The sequence below is a fragment of the Haliotis rubra genome, unplaced genomic scaffold (genome assembly GCF_003918875.1).
Source record: "Haliotis rubra isolate DU_JTF1 unplaced genomic scaffold, ASM391887v1 Scf71, whole genome shotgun sequence".
Classification (NCBI taxonomy): Eukaryota; Metazoa; Mollusca; class Gastropoda; order Lepetellida; family Haliotidae; genus Haliotis; species Haliotis rubra.
Window position 1 is genome coordinate 778575 of NW_025767424.1, and position 18361 is coordinate 796935.

The window sequence follows — 18361 nt, forward strand, 5'->3', positions numbered from 1 at the left end:
ATTGGTCTGCAGCAACCCATGCTTGTTGTAAGAGGCGACTAACGGGATCGGTTGGTCATCCTCGCTGACTTGCTTGACACATGTCATTATATCCCAATTGTGAAGATCGATGCTCGTGGTGCTAATCACTGGATTGTCTGGTCCGGACCCGATTATTGACAAACTACCGTCATATAGCTGGAATAGTGCTGAGTGTGGAGTTCAACCAACCAACCAACCAACCAACCAACCAACCATCAAGTATCTGCCAATTAACAGATCTAGAAACATTCCCATGGACCTGTAAACACACACACACACATCTAAATCAGTTGATGGTACATTTCAACAATGTAAACAATGAACTAAGTTTTTGGCTACCAAACTGTTTCCCAAATTGTGCTTCTTTGTAAGTGTACCTCCCCATGAAACCTTTACCCACCCACAGTGCATTTTGTAATGTGAGTGCAATCAGACTTCCAATAAGCTGTACCTGTACTTGGTCCCAAGTGCCTGTCATGTGAATACCTGGTTGTGTAAAACAAGGATCATTTTGATGATGTTGTATATGACATGGTTGAGATTTTGTCCTAATCCTGCGAATCAATCCTGGTTGGTTCATTTGCAGGAAGACGACTTTTTACCACATGCATTCGTCACTACTCACCCCTTTCCATAACTCCAATATTTGGCTTGTCCTGGACAAACACAAGTTAGTTATGTACAGGTGTTGCAATGCTTTGTGCAGGTGTCAGTCGACTTCATGTGAATTACTTCCCTGCCCAATTTACTTAAACAATGGAAGTATATAGAGTTTTGTATGCAAGCTTTGCAGTGGGTGATACAGGATCTGGTTCAAGGTGTCAGTCTTCATCATGTCGAAAATAGTATAACTACCCCAGTGAAGAAAAATTGTTTTCTTGTTATCAGAATATTAGTGTAATAATATAAGCTGATTCTAGTACCTTTTTTCGGGTTCAAACCCATCCGGGATTCGAACCCACACCCTCAGAGTCGAGTACCTAATCGCCAGCACTCAGTCAGCTGTCAAACCCATTCACAAAATGAAAGTCGGACAACTGGTAGTCCAGACAACGGACTTTGTGTGCCCTTCTGATAAGTGTAAATTGGCACGGCTGACTTAGTGTGCTGGCGATTAGGTGCCTCACTTTGGGGGTGTTTAAATCCCAGATGGAACTCGACCCTCCAAGAAGTACTAGAATCTGTATTTTACCGAGAAAGTGTAATCCAAATATTAGTACTAATTTATGTTACGTTTGACCTCTTTCTAAATGGCATTGTGTATTCATAATATTAGCTGACATTATGACACCCATGCACCCCATAAAACTGAATTCACCCTGTATTGTCAACTTACATATTATAGATGTGCCTTAAGTGTGAAAAACACCGGTCACTCATTAGATTCTGCATTTGTGAAAGGTAAAGGAAGGGTCGGTGGGGTAGCCTAGTGGTTAAAGCGTTCGCTTGTCAAAGCCGAAGACCGGGGTTCAATTCCCCACATGGGTACAATATGTGAAGCCCATTTCTGGTGTCCTGGGCCCCGTTCCTCAAAGCGATCGTAGCGCTAAGGTGATCGTAACTCCCATACTGTAACATAGACTTACGACTGTCGTAGCGCTACGATCGCTTTGAGGAACGGGGCCCAGGAATAATGCTAAAAGCGGCTTAAAGCTATACTTACTCACTGTCCTAGGAACCCTGCCTGGACACCAAGAATGTGTATGTACCAGGTTTAAGTAGGTTACCCTTGTCCTGTCCGATGGGACCAGAGACTCAGATTTGTGACATGTGACCTAGATCGCTGTTCATTTCAATTGAAGGTTCGATTATGGTGGTCTGATTCATGCTAAGACCCTGTTCCAGAAAGGCGTCCAAGCGCTGAGATGCGAAACTCGCAGGCGTACCACAGTCAGCATTCAAAGCTCACATTGTTGAACGGGTCCAGGGCCCCGTTCCTCAAAGCGATCGCAGCGCAAAGACGATCCATACTTTAACATAGGCTTACGACAGTCGTAGCGCTACGATCGCTTTGAGGAACGGGGCCCTGGGGCCTTATACTCGAAACGTTCGTAGCCCTAAGAATTCTTAACTTTGATCGTAGCCAATGTGTTAAGAATGGGCTTAAGAAGTTCGTAAGGCTACGAACGTTTCAAGAATAGCTAGCCTGGCCTATATACACATGGTCAAAGAAGACCAGGATCTTCATCTGTTCAACACGGATTCTACCATGACATTAGTAAATACTGGATTGTGATTGGTTAATCAAAGTCATTCAGAGGTATATAATCACGTTATATGCGTCTGATTTTCCATCACAGTATGTATTGGTTTTAAACCTTAATAACGCGGTGTAGAATGGAGATAAACATACTGTGTTGGAAAATCAGAGGTAAATAACAAAATTATTATAGCTCTAAATCTGATTTAAAACCAAACGCGTTGCGTTGTAAGGTCTTTTGTGTGGGTCCCAATTGTGCAGATCGATGCTTATGCTGTTGATCACTGGATTGTCTGGTCCAGACTCGATTATTTACAGACCGCCACCATATAGTTGGAAGATTGCTGAGTGCGCCGTAAAACTAAACTCACTCACTCACATTTGTGTGGGATTACATGTTGAGTGCCTTAGAAAGGTTTCAGGCAATTTGAACTCAAACGCACACTGCCACTGGCAAATAACGAACGCTCCTTTAATGATACAAACCTTTCTATCGATTCCACCTGATCTATCTACCAGATAATTCATTTCCAACAGTGACATTTCTACAAATTAACTAAATATGTAAAATGTGTTTGTGGTCATCATTGTTGACTTTCATGATCCACATTAACACGTAAGCTCTCTAAAGCAGTATTTGTGAGCTCGTTCCATCCTTCAAACGAGATGTAGCCAGTACGTTTAACGGGTGTAAGTCTACGGTATGCAGACATTGGAACGTGTCTCCGCGGGTACAAAATGTTTTTGGCCAGGTAAACAACCTAGATCCAAAAACGATTATTCAGAAACAAGGCTTTACGAAATCGAACCCAGTTAAATTACTATTCACGGAACGGGGGAACTATGTATTCAGCAGCGTCCGTACGTACGTACGTCCGTACGTTAACGCGATATCTCATGAACTGTTGTACCCAATGTCTTCAAATTTGGTGACAGCCTACATTGGGGGATTACGCAGACGCCAGTCGATTTTGGTGATCTTGACCTTATTTTCAAGGTCACCATGACATGTATTCAAACTCTTGATAACGCGATATCTCATTGGGGAATGTACGCTTTGATAGCCTACATTAGGGGATTACGCAGACGCCATTTGATTTTGGTGATCTTGACCTTATCTTCAAGGTCACCATGACACGTTGACCTATTTTCAAACTTATGTAAACGCGATAAATCATAAAACATTGCACCCAATGTCTTCAATTATGTCGACAGTCCACAATCGATGATTATGCAGACACCAGTCATTTCAGGCATCTTGTATGTGACCAAAAATAAAAAGTAGTAAATATGCTATAAATATTTCATTCTTCTTTAGCGGCGTGGGACATTGCCATATTAGTGGCAAACACTTGTTGGAGTTCTAATTACTGACCAGAAGATTAGCAATCGCCAACATGCATCAAATCTGCATGATCGGCCAGTGTCGTACCACCGTAAACAGACTGACACACTTCAGCTGGCCACTTGTGTTCACCACGTAGTAACTAGCGCAATCACCGATGGTATCGTACTTGTTTCAGACGAGGCAAGATTCACACTTGACCTTCTGGAAAGACGTCGACGTTCCTGTAGAAGTCTCCGAACGAACGTTACGTGAACGTCAACGTAAGAAAACATGGTGTGTAATGATCATTGGTCGCTAAGAATGCCACTGCGTATAATATCCATGGGCGGGTCGCTCGACAGTATTGCTGACACTACATAGTGCCGGTTGCCAGCCAGGCTAGTCCAAGCCCTGATGTCCATGACAATGACGCCTGTGCCACCGAGCATTTGCTGCAGCTGGCAACATCCCATTGCGGAACACGACCTCAATGAAACTGCCAGGTATGAGTCCCGACCTTATCCCTGTAGAGCACGTCAGGGACGTGAGCGGGAGACGTCTAAACCTACGTCACATGACGCCCAACGTTGAGCTTGACTCATTATTCACTAACTCATGCTTGTTGTAAGAGGCGACTAACGGGATTGGGTGGTCAGGCTCGCTGACTCGGTTGACACGTCATCGTATCCCAGTTGCGTAGATAGATGCTCATGCTGTTGATCACTGGATTGTCTGGGTCAGACTTGATTATTTACAGACCGTCGTCATATAGCTGGAATATTGCTGGGTGCGACGTTTAACAATAGAACATTCTAACAACACTCGATTATTCAGCATTGACCATATGAAGGAGCAAGACATAGTTCCTAAACGTAATGACAAAGGATAAACAAGTAGTGTATTCACGTCTTTCAACCTATAAATCTTTCTAGGCTGTTTGCATCTTTACAATACAGAGCCAACATTGTAACATTTTGCATACAGTCCTTCCATTTTTCACACCTCAATATACTTTTGTGTTTCATAAATATTCTGTCTTTTATGGGAGAGTACCTATGCAGTAAGCTGGTTTTGATAAGGAGACAGATGTGAGGGTGGTATTAAATTATTCTTAGTCCGCCTCCAGTATTGCTAGACACGTGGAAGTAGGCAATTATATACCGCCGCAGCTGCTGCACTATTGTTATCCCTTCAGATCAACATCCCAATCGAAAATCTGTATTCACCTTCAAATATGTGAAAAGTCTCACAAACCAACCATGCATGACCCAGCATAGTCTGTCTCACAGTCCCTGAGCCGCATAAACTTCCCTTCCACCAAGCCCTGTCTCATATGCTAAAACTCTTAATGACGTAAGTCTAGATTTAACAAGTTCTGAATCTCCCTTCTCATTGGGGCACCTTTTCAATGTAAAAGTTATTGTTTGTATCTATCAAAATTTACTTTCAGGGACTCAGCGTTAGGCTTTGACCCAGCACAACTGGACTCCAACCTCGTCAAGCATGACGACGTATAAAATTAAGCTGTTTCAGTGTGGACGCCACAACGTGAACGTTGAACACTGAATCATAACGTAGAGAGGCAATAATCCGCGAAACTATTTGCCCCAGGGCTTCCCGTGTTGTTTGCGTAACACACCGTCATGTATAAACCCAAACATTTCAGGATACTTACTTACCTCATATGGCAGGACCATATTGTATTTTCGGCAAGGAACCTAGCTCTAATTTCAGTTCCACGAACGTTACAATGTTACCTTGTATTATTACGTAAGTGTCTTGACGTGTTTTGTAACAACCATGATTATTGATTGTAATAATTGTTGTGTTACAAATGTTTTATTCCCGCAGTTGGACCCAAGGCTGCTCGTTTCATGTAAACCTACATGTCATACGTAGGCGCGCACGCACTTACGCACGCACACATGCATGCACGCACCCGCTTTGGATACAAACACCGTTGGGTCGAAGTTGAAGTGATCTGCGTAATACTTCGGGTTATCCAAGGTTCGACTCAACCGAAAAATGGCGAATAAAGAAAGCATACAAATTCATCACGTTTTTTACTTCGAGACTTTTTTACACAACGGCATCTAACTGTATTTATTTACATATATTCCGCGTAATCTTGTGTAACGTCTCTAACTGTATGGTCAGTCCTCGATGTCCCAGGCCGCAGTCAAAAACAAAATGTGTTTTTCAATGTTGATTGCATCACGCATATGTGCGTTCATGACGGTGTGTGTCTGTATTTCCTGTCCAAGACACGTTAACGATAGCCTTCGTGCTAAAAATGTAAGAATTTTGGGTTCGAAAATTAATTTTAGCTTTAATTTTTCAGAAAAAATGCTATGTCGTTTCCAAACCACAATCTATAAACTTTTATATTTTATACGAAACAGTTACATGTATATCGACATACGTGAGGGATATATACATCTTTACTCGGTCAGAATACAGGACAATGCAACAGATAAACAGATAAGGTTTAACTTTACTAAGGAAATCGTCAACAACCTCTAAAAAAATTAAATAAGTCACTTTCTGGGTAGGTCGAGCGCGCTATCTGACAGATACGACACACGTTTGTTTACGCGACACAATTATCCAATGATAAATTGCAGCCTCTTGGAGGTGTGCCTCAACCAACCAATCAAAACGCTTCTATTCGGGTCACGCGGGCTCAAGGAAAGGTCAACTGTTACTAACACAGGCAATGCGTTAATCGATAGGCCGAATTCTACAAGATGGATGCTGTCATTGGAAAGAAACGATGTGTTGGAAACGGGGTCGTAAGTATATAATATGCAGTTTGTTCATTAGTCAAGAACGTATCTGGAAACAGATTAAATGCAAGATGTCACCGACGTCTTACCTCACGGTGACATTGAATCATTGGTGAGGGAGGACGGTCGCAGTTTTTAGACTCGTCCAATTTCTGGTTCACGATCTTATTTTCAGTTAATGCTAAAATGTTATCATGCAACTGACATTAATTTTGCCAAAACAATACTGTTTAGATGTTATTTAGAAAGAAACTCATCTGAAATACAATGCTCCAGCATGTGGTTCTGAGACCATTCCCATAATCTCATAACACAAACCAGATCGATAATGTGGGAAAGAAAATCGATAATGGAGACCTGTTTTTTTTCACCATTGATTTATAGCTACGATGGGAGGATGTCCTGCTGAATTGGGTCACGCTCAATGGGGATATTCTTCAAGATGTATAATTGCTCCACAAGAGCAGGGATTGGCTGTTATATCTTGACAGGACATATGTATTATCATACATTTAGTCTTCTATTTAGTGAACCTGTTCTTAGATAAGATAAGCATCACGATGTACTTAAAATAACCATGTGAATGAGTGGAATAGGTGAAGTCTGAAGTTTTAAAGAATAGTTTCAGTTCTTATATTATCAAAGAATTATATACTGACTGTAACATATGCTGGGATCTGATTCATGTTAATGGTTTAGATTATTTGGCATTAAAAGTGAAAGAGAAATTTGGCTTTAAAAAGCTACCACAATAAATACTTAAATGAGACAATAAATGTTTTTTTTATAGACTGCCAGTTACAATAAATAATGTTATTAGACCACTATTTAAATATATGTGTATCAGACAACCAGTTAGAAATAATAATTCAATGAGACCACCAGTTACTTTTATGATTGTATCCAACCACCAATTGCAATAAATGTTTTTATTGAAAATCAGTTAGAATGGACATCTGTCAGGCCTCCAGTTATGATAAGTAATTCTATTAGATCACCAATCAGATCAATATGTGTAACAGACAACAAATTACAATAAATAAATTCATTAGACCATCATTTACATTAAATGATTTATCAGATCACCAACTAAATAAATATATCTATCAGACCACTAATTGCAATAAATATTTTGATTAGAAAACCAATTACAATGGCTATCTGCCTCAGTTCTCTAATAGTAATAAATAATTCTACTAGACAAACATAACAATAGATATTTCTATTAGACCATTAATAACAATATATAATTCTATTACATGTTAGTGGTGGTCCGATTAATTGAAATAATCGAAGATCGGTCGCAATGACTAAACGACCAAGCAATCGATCTTGTTTTCTAATGATCGAACACAAACAATTTTGGAACACTTTTTTGCTTTAACAATATTTTTCACAAGGTTGGTTTTGTCTGTTACATTTCATAAGCACTACCAGCTCGTTCCAAGTCATGATTGAATTTATCTTAAAGACTCAAGGAAATTTATGTTCCTAACATACTAATCATCCTTTAAAGGTGTAAAATTTGCAAATGCATTTTGTGCAATTTGCAAAAAACTCGAAAGATCTACATGTTTTTTCTTTGTGTTTTGTGCATTAACAAACATAACCAGGAAAATTTGATAAATAATGCCAACCAATTATTTTTCGATGATTGATCGGTTGTAAAGAACCAATCATCAATTATGAGATTTTAACCAATTCCCAACACTATTACACGTAGCCCACCAATAACAATAATCAATTTTATCTGACTACCAATTATGCAATAAATAATTCTATTAAAGCACCAATTGAATAAACATGTGTATCAGACAACAAATGGCAATAGATATTATTATAAGACCACCTACTACAATGGATATTTATATCAGGCTTCCATTTACATTAAGTCTTTCTATTTAACCACCAACAGCAATAAATATTTCTGAGACGGGAGACCCCCCTCCTTGGCTTAGTGGACAGAGATAAAGCTTATTCCACAAGACACATCAAACCTTAGTTCAAACATTTAAGTAACAAACAATTTTCCCCTTCTAGACTTCATTGATTGCTGTAAATAAATAAAAATACATAAATAATAAAAATAAATAAATAATAATAATAAAAAATAAAAATAAATAAAAAAAAATAAATAAATAAATAAAAATAAATAAATAAATAAATAAATAAATAAATAAATAAATAAATAAATAAATAAATAAATAAATAAATAACTGACTGACAAGTTTGGTTTCATAAAATAATATTCCAGTAACATCAATGAGGGGACACCAGAAATGGGCTTCACATTGTGTTGAAATAGAGACATGAATACAGTAGAATATTGTTGTTATGAATACTGTATAGTAATCATGTTGTGAAAGTTTATGAGTGGTAGAACATTTATTTATAAAATGTCCAGGTGTATAAATTGTAACAATTAAACATTTAAATCAAATTTGTTGACATAATATATTTTTGCATACTTTCAAATATAAAGCTGTTGTCTGTTAATGAAATATCCCAGTAAAGAATTGTCTGGATTAAAACATCACCTCCAACTCATAACAGATGAATTTACAATGAAGCTCTGTTGACATAATAATAACATTTACAATTACATTTCACAAAAAAAATGACACAAGTTGTTACAGCGTTTTTAAAATATTGCATCAGACAAAGGTGTGCTACCAGTAATGTAGTCTGTCTCACAGTCCCTGAACCACATTATTTTCCCTACTGCCAAGCCCTATCTGCAGTGCTAAAGCCCTAAATAAAGCAAGTCTAGATTTCCACAGGTTCTGAATCTATGGTCTCCCTGGGGCTCCTTTTCAATTTAAATGGGCTTGTTTGTTACTATCAAAATTATATATTTTCAGAGACTAATCATTAGTCTACCAGTAATGGAATAGTTCTTGTAGATTGTTATCTTGCCACATGGTCATAAACGTCAGTCACGTTTATTGATTACGCATTGTGATATATATACCTTGTGTGTCCACAGTGTGGGTCAGTTTGACCAGCTGTGACACACAAAGACTGGTTGCCACAATTGTGGGCCACTGAATGTACTGGTCAGGGCTTAAGTAATACCAGAGACCATATAATATTATATGGTCTCTGGTAATACCAACACTTGTGTAACATAATATTTACCGACTGGATAAGTAAGTTAATATGTGGGGCTGACCATGACCCAGTTGCAGGTGTATATAATAGAAAAGAAAATGATTTGATTATGAAGAGATGAATAAATATTTTTAAAATGCAAGATTTAGAACATCAGTTTTTAATCTGAACTACATCTTGTACTGGTATGGTTCCAGTGATTTTGCCCACAAAGCAAATATCATGATTACTGGGCCACTGTTTCAGTGTAACAGCCATCATGTACATATGCAACGTTTTTACAGAATCAAGTACATTGAGATAGCCCAGTGGTGTTGGTCATGATTCCTAAGGCCCAGGTTTGTTTCCCCACATGGATACAAAGTTTGAAGTTTATTTCTGGCGTTCCTTTGGTGACAGTGCTGGAATATTGATATTAAACAGTGAAAACTCCGTCTTCCCATACAGATTTGTCCAGAAACCATGTCGCCTCTCAACACTGTATAGTAAACAAAATTTCACCGTCTATGAGAGGAATTTTGTACAGTCTAAGTAAACTTAGACTCAGTATTATTCGTTACACTGCTATACTGGGTCTAACAAAACCTTGTGGAAGGTCGCGTCAGGTAACCTTTGAGCGACCTATGACCGTCCAATCAAATTTGAGACGGCCGAACGGATTTACCCAATCAGACAACAGCTACTATTTAGGGTTCGGCGGGACTTACAAAATGGATTTTCTCTTCTCTGCGGCGGTCGCCAACACTGATCTCCCAACAAATGAAAATTTAATAAAACACAGATATTTGCCCTGCAGTATATACACTTTGGGGTTTCTGATGACATGGCTATCATTAGCTAATATTTCAGCAAGCTGACATGCTTGAATACTGACAAAACGCTATTTTCAGCGACTGTTTACTCACTGCTGTGGCGTGCCTCACTAGTAACTGATCGTACGGAAAAATAGCATTCGGAATCGTTTGGCTACAAACTTTTTCGAGGTAAAAGTTCAAAAGGTATGTGCGAATGTCAACTTTCGCGATTTGGTAAGCTGTGTTCTGATTGGTCAATTGAAAAGGTTATCTGACGCGACCTTCCACAAGGTTTTGTTAGACTCAGTATAGCAGTGTAACGAATAATACTGAGCCTAAGTTTACTTTGACTGGAATTTTGTATTGTATCATGGAATGTTCAGGATATTTTCGAAAACTTTTGAGTATGATAAAATGATAAAACTATTGTCAGTGTTATTCCCTTGTTCTATAACTTTCCACTGACAAAAAATATGCCAACTCAGGTTGATAAGACGATAAGACTTAAATAATGTAGAACCTATGTAAAGTAATCTTTCTTAAGAGATATCAGTCAAGTGAGTCAAATATGTTTTGCTATTTTATCTCATCTTAATGATTAAGGAGAGGTGTAGCTTTGACCGTTTTTTTCCAGATTCATTTATTGTGAACACATTACCCAGTTTGCATTGCATACAGCTCCAGATAAGCTGTTTATTTACATCATAACACACACAATAAATCACCTGAAAAACCTTGAGCTGCTTGTGAACATGTGCACCTGACAAAATAACCCAACAGTGTAAAAACACTCTCTGTCACTTAGGGCAGCATTTTCTTTATGTGTTTCAAATAGCCATCTTATCTAAAGTTGTTTTATTTATCTATTTATTTTTTTATTCCTGGAAAAAGTACATCATCTCATTTCTAGAGGTTTACATGACCAGGATTTTTAAAAAAGTACATGTCATTCACACTTATCTGAAGTTGGGTCAGTCGTCGGTTTACAATGAATAAATGATAAGAATATAAAATAGTGATTTGTTCATATTTACATCAGAAAATGTGACATACAAACCTCTAAGTTTGATTCTGCATTAGTTTGACTGTTTAGGAGTGGCTGAAATATGCATCTGGAAAAGAAGAAAAACTAACTTATTCTGTTTTCTTTGGTATTTTAGAAATACAAAATATATACAACAAAATAATTTTTGTCAAATTTGCTGATTTTGAATTCATAACACAGTTTGCACTGCAAACAAAAGCAATAGAGAACAACAAAGAAAAGCAGAACATAGCAGAACATAAAAAGAGATTGAGTGAGTGAGTTGAGTTTTACGCTGCACTCAGCAATAGTCCAGCTATATGGCGGTCTGTAAATAATCGAGTCTGGACCAGACAATCCAGTGATCAACAGCATGAGCACCAACCTGCGCAATTGGGATACGATGAGTCAACCAAGCCTGACTACCCGATCCTTACGACAAGCATGGGTTACTGAAGATGCATTCTAACCCGGACCTTCACGGGTTAAAAAAGAGATTGAAACAGATGTTACTGTCACAATGTGAGCTATGATGCTGAAATACTTTGTGCAGAGTTTGGTTTCTTAGCTTTGCAAAGATCCACTGGTTGCAGATTTGAAAAGATAACTTTAGCCCAAATTCTTTTTTTATATCTAAATATGTGACATGTTAAGGTGACAGCTTTTTCACATATTTGCATATTACATTAATTAATACTTGCTATCAAAGTGTGTGTTAATAAAATTGTACATTGTCCTTGCTTCTGTTTTTCTGAGAGTTATTTCCCTTAGATGTAGGACACACCTCCTCCACCAGAATGAGGGAAATCAACAAAGATGTCTGTCTACCTTCTGTGTTAGGCACAATATCTAAATATTTTGGGATGTTTAGCTGCAAAGTATCAAATTAACCCAATCTATGGGAAAAAAAGATGGATTATTGTTTATAAGATGTAACTGTTCTGGTAACTTAAACTTTTTGTGGATTCACAGTCATCAGATATACTTAGATCAATGTCATCTTCCAATCGTATAGGATTAATGTTCCAAAATATAAAGATGCAGGTTTCTTCTTTAGTAGTTTGAATTGAGGGGCACTAAATTAGCTTCAATACTCTTCAATCTTAAACAATATGGTCTTCATCTTGCTAATATATTTAATATTGGAGTGCTAAGATTCAGAGTTCAGTGTGCTCACTGACCCTTAAATCTATAATGACCCAATTATAATTTTGAGAATTGTTTAAATTATAAAGATGAGAAAATTCTGAATTTTAGATTGAGTTTTATGAAGGATGATTTCCCTTTTACCTTTCTTTAGAATCAGAATCAGAAAGGAAAATGGGTTATATGGTTATGTGGATTGGGAAAAACTGGTGTAGCTGACTTAAACAGCTAATCGTATATGTGACACACAGTCAGAATTAGACACATGGGTATAAAACGGCTATAATAATGTCCGTCCTGGTCGTAAATGTCAGGATGGAAGGGAGACATTTGGTGTATTCCAGGCACTGGCGGTGTATGAGAAACTAGGTGACACCTACTCACATGATGCATACTGTAGTTAAAAGATGCCTAGCATTAAACAGTTTATATGCTACATTTGTTAACAGCAAATGGAGATTGTATATCATGACAAAGAAAACGAGCCAGGAAGCAGTACTGGTTCATTGTTCAGTCCCTCCGGGATTCCGCGGTTGCAGAATAAATCGTGGAAATTACCTATTGATGCAGAAAAACACCTGGTCCGCAGAAAACACATTTTCATGCAGAATACCTGCAGAATTTGCCATTTTTCTGCTGTTGAATTTACTTATTTTGAAAGTTGAATCATGACTATCAACCGAAATGAAAAGTGAAAAGTAGGGGTAAATGGCAAAAGTATGATTGGTTAGACAAAAACGAACTGAGATATTTGTATTAATTCACAAATAAAGATGATTTAGTCATAAGGAAATATTTTCTTCAGCACCTTACAATAATATTATTGTAGTAATAATAATATTAAATAATTTGCATTTAGTTTGGTTAAAAGGTCTTTTAGAAATTGCAGGCTTTTAGAAATTGCAAGTATGTGAAGACATGAAACTTTAAAAAATATAAAGAAATTAAACAAATGTCAGTTTTGTTATGCTATATCATGAGTGTAACTTGGTGCCGAATTCAAATTAGCACAGGTACATAAACAGGTAACCTTGCTCTTCATGTAAAACAGTATAATATATTTGGTCCACTTTTTGAGGTTATCTAAGGATCTAAGGCAAGTGTCAGGTACATTTTCATGTCACCTGTCCACATCGTTAGAGCACCTGGCAAATCGTTATCACACTAGGTCACATTCTTATGTCACCTACAGATAAAACCTAGAATTTAAGTACTTGTAACTTGACCACTGGTGCCATAACAGTCATCAGAATCAAGGAGGTAACAGTTTTTATTCCACTCTCTGACAATTCAACACTGTATGGGATAATAGCTGTCACTATGGGCCTTACCAATTACGATGATGATACTGAGGTAAGTTGGTTATGAGTTTTCAGGGCTTGCAAGGATCCTGATTTTTCCTAGAACTTTGACTAAAAATTGCCAACAGATTTCTTTTCAAATTTAGTTATGCTTTTGAGGTATGTTTTATCAAATGTTGATAATATGGACGTGTCCTGATACCATTCCAGCAGAATTACTGTTTTTCTTGTGCATTATTGAATTATCAGGGCAAACAAGTTACTTTATGCAGAATATTTAATAATTCTGACCCTATTTCAGTATATCTGTCCACTGATTAAGGATTGTATCTCCAACTAAGCTATCATTGTTCATTTGATGGAATTCATAAAACTGAGAAATGAAAACATTTAATTTATGTAAATAAGTATTAGAAAGTATTACAGTAGTTCTTTTAAAACGGAATACTTTTTAACATTTAACAGGCATTTGAACAGTTCATCAAGTCATATCTATGATAATATTCATTAACAGAAACACAGTTTGTTATATCAATTATTTCATTATAAGCTTGTTCATTAATAATTGTAGTTTACTGTATTTGTTATTTACTTTTCCCATTTCTGGTTTTCCCTGCCATGATATTGCTGTAATGTTGCTAAAAGCGGCATAAAACCATTCTCACTCACTCACTGTTTGCTCAAGTGAAGGTGTGAGGTTTGGCACACTGGAGCACCTGGAATACATTTCGTCAGCCCCCATTGATTTGGTTTGAGTTACACTATGGCACTTAGGTATATAGTAAATAGCTCACAGCTCAGTTTGTCTAGTGCATTGGAAGCTAAAAATGACTTTTTTGTGATTATTTGTCTTTTGAAGGGAATACATGTTATATATTGTTTGAAGTAAATCTACTGTTGTGTCAGGGTACGGTTGGTGTTAATCAAATTCAAATATTTTACTAGAAGAGAAATTTATTTTAATTCTGAAAATATTAATTTGTTCAACATTTCCACTTTGTGAAGCTTATTTACATATTTATGAAAAGGAGGATGCCCCTATCCCACATCTCACAGCTCAATTGTGCCTTTAACATGACAAATTGCAAGTTCTAACAACACCAGGTTAATGAAGAGGCATAAAGGCAACATATGGACATCTGGAACAAAGCTCCACTGCGCAAGGCTATCTTGGTGCTAGGGTGATAAGCTGTTATACATTAACATTACGTAGGCTTAGGAAAGTCTAAGCAGTAAGATCACTTTGAGTAACAGAGAAAAGAACTGGAGTTTTGTAATGGACTTAACCTACTGTGTATCATGATTGTGATGAATCAGATATGACATCAGGGGTACTTGTATGTCAAAATGGTGTGATTTGATACCTCCTTGTGACTTGTATGTCAAAATGGTGTGATTTGATACCTCCTTGTGACTTGTATGTCAAAATGGTGTGATTTGATACCTCCTTGTGACTTGTATGTCAAAATGGTGTGATTTGATACCTCCTTGTGACTTGTATGTCAAAATGGTGTGATTTGATACCTCTTTGTGACTTGAATGTAAAATTGGTGAGATTTGATACCTCCTTGTGACTTGTATGTCAAAATAGTGTGATTTGATACCTCCTTGTGACTTGTATGTCAAAATGGTGTGATTTGATACCTCCTTGTGACTTGTATGTCAAAATGGTGTGATTTGATACCTCCTTGTGACTTGTATGTCAAAATGGTGTGATTTGATACCTCCTTGTGACTTGTATGTCAAAATGGTGTGATTTGATACCTCCTTGTGACTTTTAGGTTGGTATTTGATACCTCCTTGTGACTTGTATGTCAAAATGGTGTGATTTGATACCTCCTTGTGACTTGTATGTCAAAATGGTGTGATTTGATACCTCCTTGTGACTTGTATATCTAAATGGTGTATTTTCCATTTGTTGGGAGCTGAAAAAAAAGAGACCCCAAATGGTTTCTTATTCATAATTTTCAGGCTCTGTCTTATTTGGTTGAGTAACAAAAGTCAGGTAACAAGAAGGAAATTATAAGGTCTTAATCCAACAGTTTCAGGTTTCTTCGTCTGTAGTGCAGGCTGGTGTTTGTTATTGATGCGGGTGCTAATGAAAATCAAATAATGTGTTCATTCCCAATGTGTACTGTGCCAACAATGGGTACTGTGACCTGCCAGGTTTAATCATGGTAACGATTATTTGATTGCAGCTGAATATCTGCCTCCAGCAAATATTCTGTAGTGATAATGTTAGCTCAGAAAACCAACTCTTCCACAGTCTGCAAGTACAGAAAACAATAAAATTAAGAGATGATAGTTGATGGTAACAGTTGTTCATGGTTTGAAAATTGAAGTTAATTATCAGGTATTTGGTCCAAGTATTAAGAAAACAATGATACTGTCTTTTTCATAACATATTTATAATACACAAATAAATGTCAAACACTGATGTAACTGTATGTCTAATGTTTGTATTGACACCCTGACATGGGTACAATGTTTGAAGCCGATTTCTGGTGTTCCCTGCTGGGATACTGACGGAATATTGCTCAAAGCGGCATAAAACCCAGCTCACTCTGTGTATACCAGTATACATGTACATGTATTTGGCTATACTTTTCCTCATGTATGTGAGTTTTTTGAGATGTAAGAATGTTTATAATATGCTGAGGATGCATATATTTGTATTTATATGCATGTGTACATATGTGTGGCTTTGGTTGTGTGTGTGTGTGCTTTGTATATATGTGTGGTCAAATCATCAGAGTAAATGTGAGCATGTCTGTTGATGTAAATACGTACAATCGGTCTTTGCTCCTATATGATTGTATGCCTATATGGTCCATTTATTAACCATTTATATATTCCTTAGGTATAGGTAATTTGTATATACCCTATCTGTGACGTTACTTAATAAATAATCAATTCATTCATTTATTCATTGCATATTGCTTACAAGTTTTACAAATCCTAAGTGAGATGTTATTATTGTAATTGATAATCTACACTTGCCAACCATGTATTAAACAATTATATACACCACCATCTTGCAGCTTCTGAAGGCAAAGTATTATATATTATTTAGAGTGAGTGAGTGAGTTTAGTTTTACGCCGCACTCAGCAATATTCCAGCTATATGGCATCGGTCTGTAAATAATCGAGTCTGGACCAGACAATCCAGTGATCAACACCAGGAACATCGATCTGCGCATTTGGGAACCGATGACATGTGTAAACCAAGCCAGCGAGCCTGACCACCCAATCCCGTTAGGCGCTTCTTACAACAAGCATGGGTTTCTGAAGATCAATATTCTAATCTGGACCTTCACGGGTATCTTTAATTTAGAAATATCGTTAGTTGATATATTATATCGTACACATCATTCATTCAAATTGGTTACGCAATTTGTATGCAGCTGTTGTTTACTTTTTGTCACTCATGAGAGTTATGTCCCTTTACTGACATAGTCAGAAATTACCTGCCAAACATATATGCATGCTAAATTATTCAAAATGTTTATAACCTAGAATATTTATAACGTGCATCATGCTAGACATGGGTATTTATGCATTAATTATTTCACATGCTCATAATATCAACTCTGGTTTGTCTGGTCCAGACTTCATCGGTTGACAAGTGTCATTGTATCCCAGTTGAGTAGATTGATGCTCATGCTGTTGATCACTGGATTGTCTTGTCCAGACTCAGTTATTTAGGAGATAATCCTATTGTGTTTACATTTTGGAAGTGATTATTGTTGGTTGAACGCTGCTAAATGTCATTTAAAACCGAATGCGTTAGCGTGACATATGCACCATGAATAAAACGCATTCTAAATATGCACTCATTATCCTTGCGTAGTGTTTTGACACTACGCGCAGTGAACCGGCTCTCAGAAGTGGTTATTGAAAATTTTTCCCTTCTAATTTTTTAGTAACAGCCAATCAAAAACAAACATACTTAAATGTCATGGTAGAATTACAGACTACCACCAATCAATGTTTACAGGACAACTCCAAATTATGAGCTGGAAGATTAAAAGAACCCAGCAGTTTGTGATAGATTAACATAAATCAATCAGGAAATCATCATTCCTTAACATGCGTAAATATGCAGTTAATATACACTTGTCAAAGGTTACCATCCAGACAACGGAATACCTAACTCTGTGGAAAGGCTTTCCTCCCCCAAATCCAAGCAGATACATAATAAGCCCCTGTAATGTTTATAGTGTTTTTATGGACACTGGGCCAGTGTTTCATCATCCTATACTGATCACACAGTGTACCTGCAGGCTGGAAGGGGTGAACTGGGTGCAGCCATCAATCCTCACACCATTGCTGGGGCTGATTGCTGTATACATAACTCACCCAGTGTTCAGTCTGGGACACTGGAGCATGACACTGTGTGCTTCAAAGCTGAGTGATTTGTTATTGACTATGTCCTACTTTTTGAGACCAGAAATGGATATGCCTGATGAGAGTACTTTGTTTCAGCTGTGATAAGTCTGTATTTATCCAGTGTTGAATCGCCACAAAAATCTGTCCAGATGGCCGGACTGACAACTCTCAAACCTGTCCATTTGGAAAATTGCCCAGATTTTTTATATTGAATGAACCACATCTTTACAAATGATAATACAACCAGTCATGTAAATGGTAC

The 18361-nt window shown here is 37.2% G+C and overlaps 1 protein-coding gene and 1 long non-coding RNA gene across 3 annotated transcripts in view; one reads left to right on the forward strand and one right to left on the reverse strand.

Moving 5' to 3' along the window:
* Positions 1-218: 218 nt before the first annotated feature.
* On the reverse strand, positions 219-11671 carry LOC124259103. Its single transcript, XR_006893757.1, has 3 exons — positions 11649-11671; positions 11297-11351; positions 219-280 (listed from the first exon to the last, which is right to left on the reverse strand). It is a non-coding gene; the product is annotated as an uncharacterized LOC124259103 (long non-coding RNA).
* LOC124259102 (protein henna-like) overlaps positions 6225-18361 on the forward strand; it is a 38269-nt gene continuing 26132 nt past the window's right edge. Inside the window, exon 1 of one of the 2 annotated variants that reach the window (XM_046693194.1) lies at positions 6225-6340. In XM_046693194.1, coding sequence (XP_046549150.1) covers positions 6296-6340 — 45 coding nt within the window. In that variant the 5' untranslated portion in view covers positions 6225-6295. Of the gene's footprint in view, positions 6341-13597; positions 13763-18361 lie in introns of those variants that run through there. The other variant, XM_046693195.1, reaches the window with a different exon arrangement.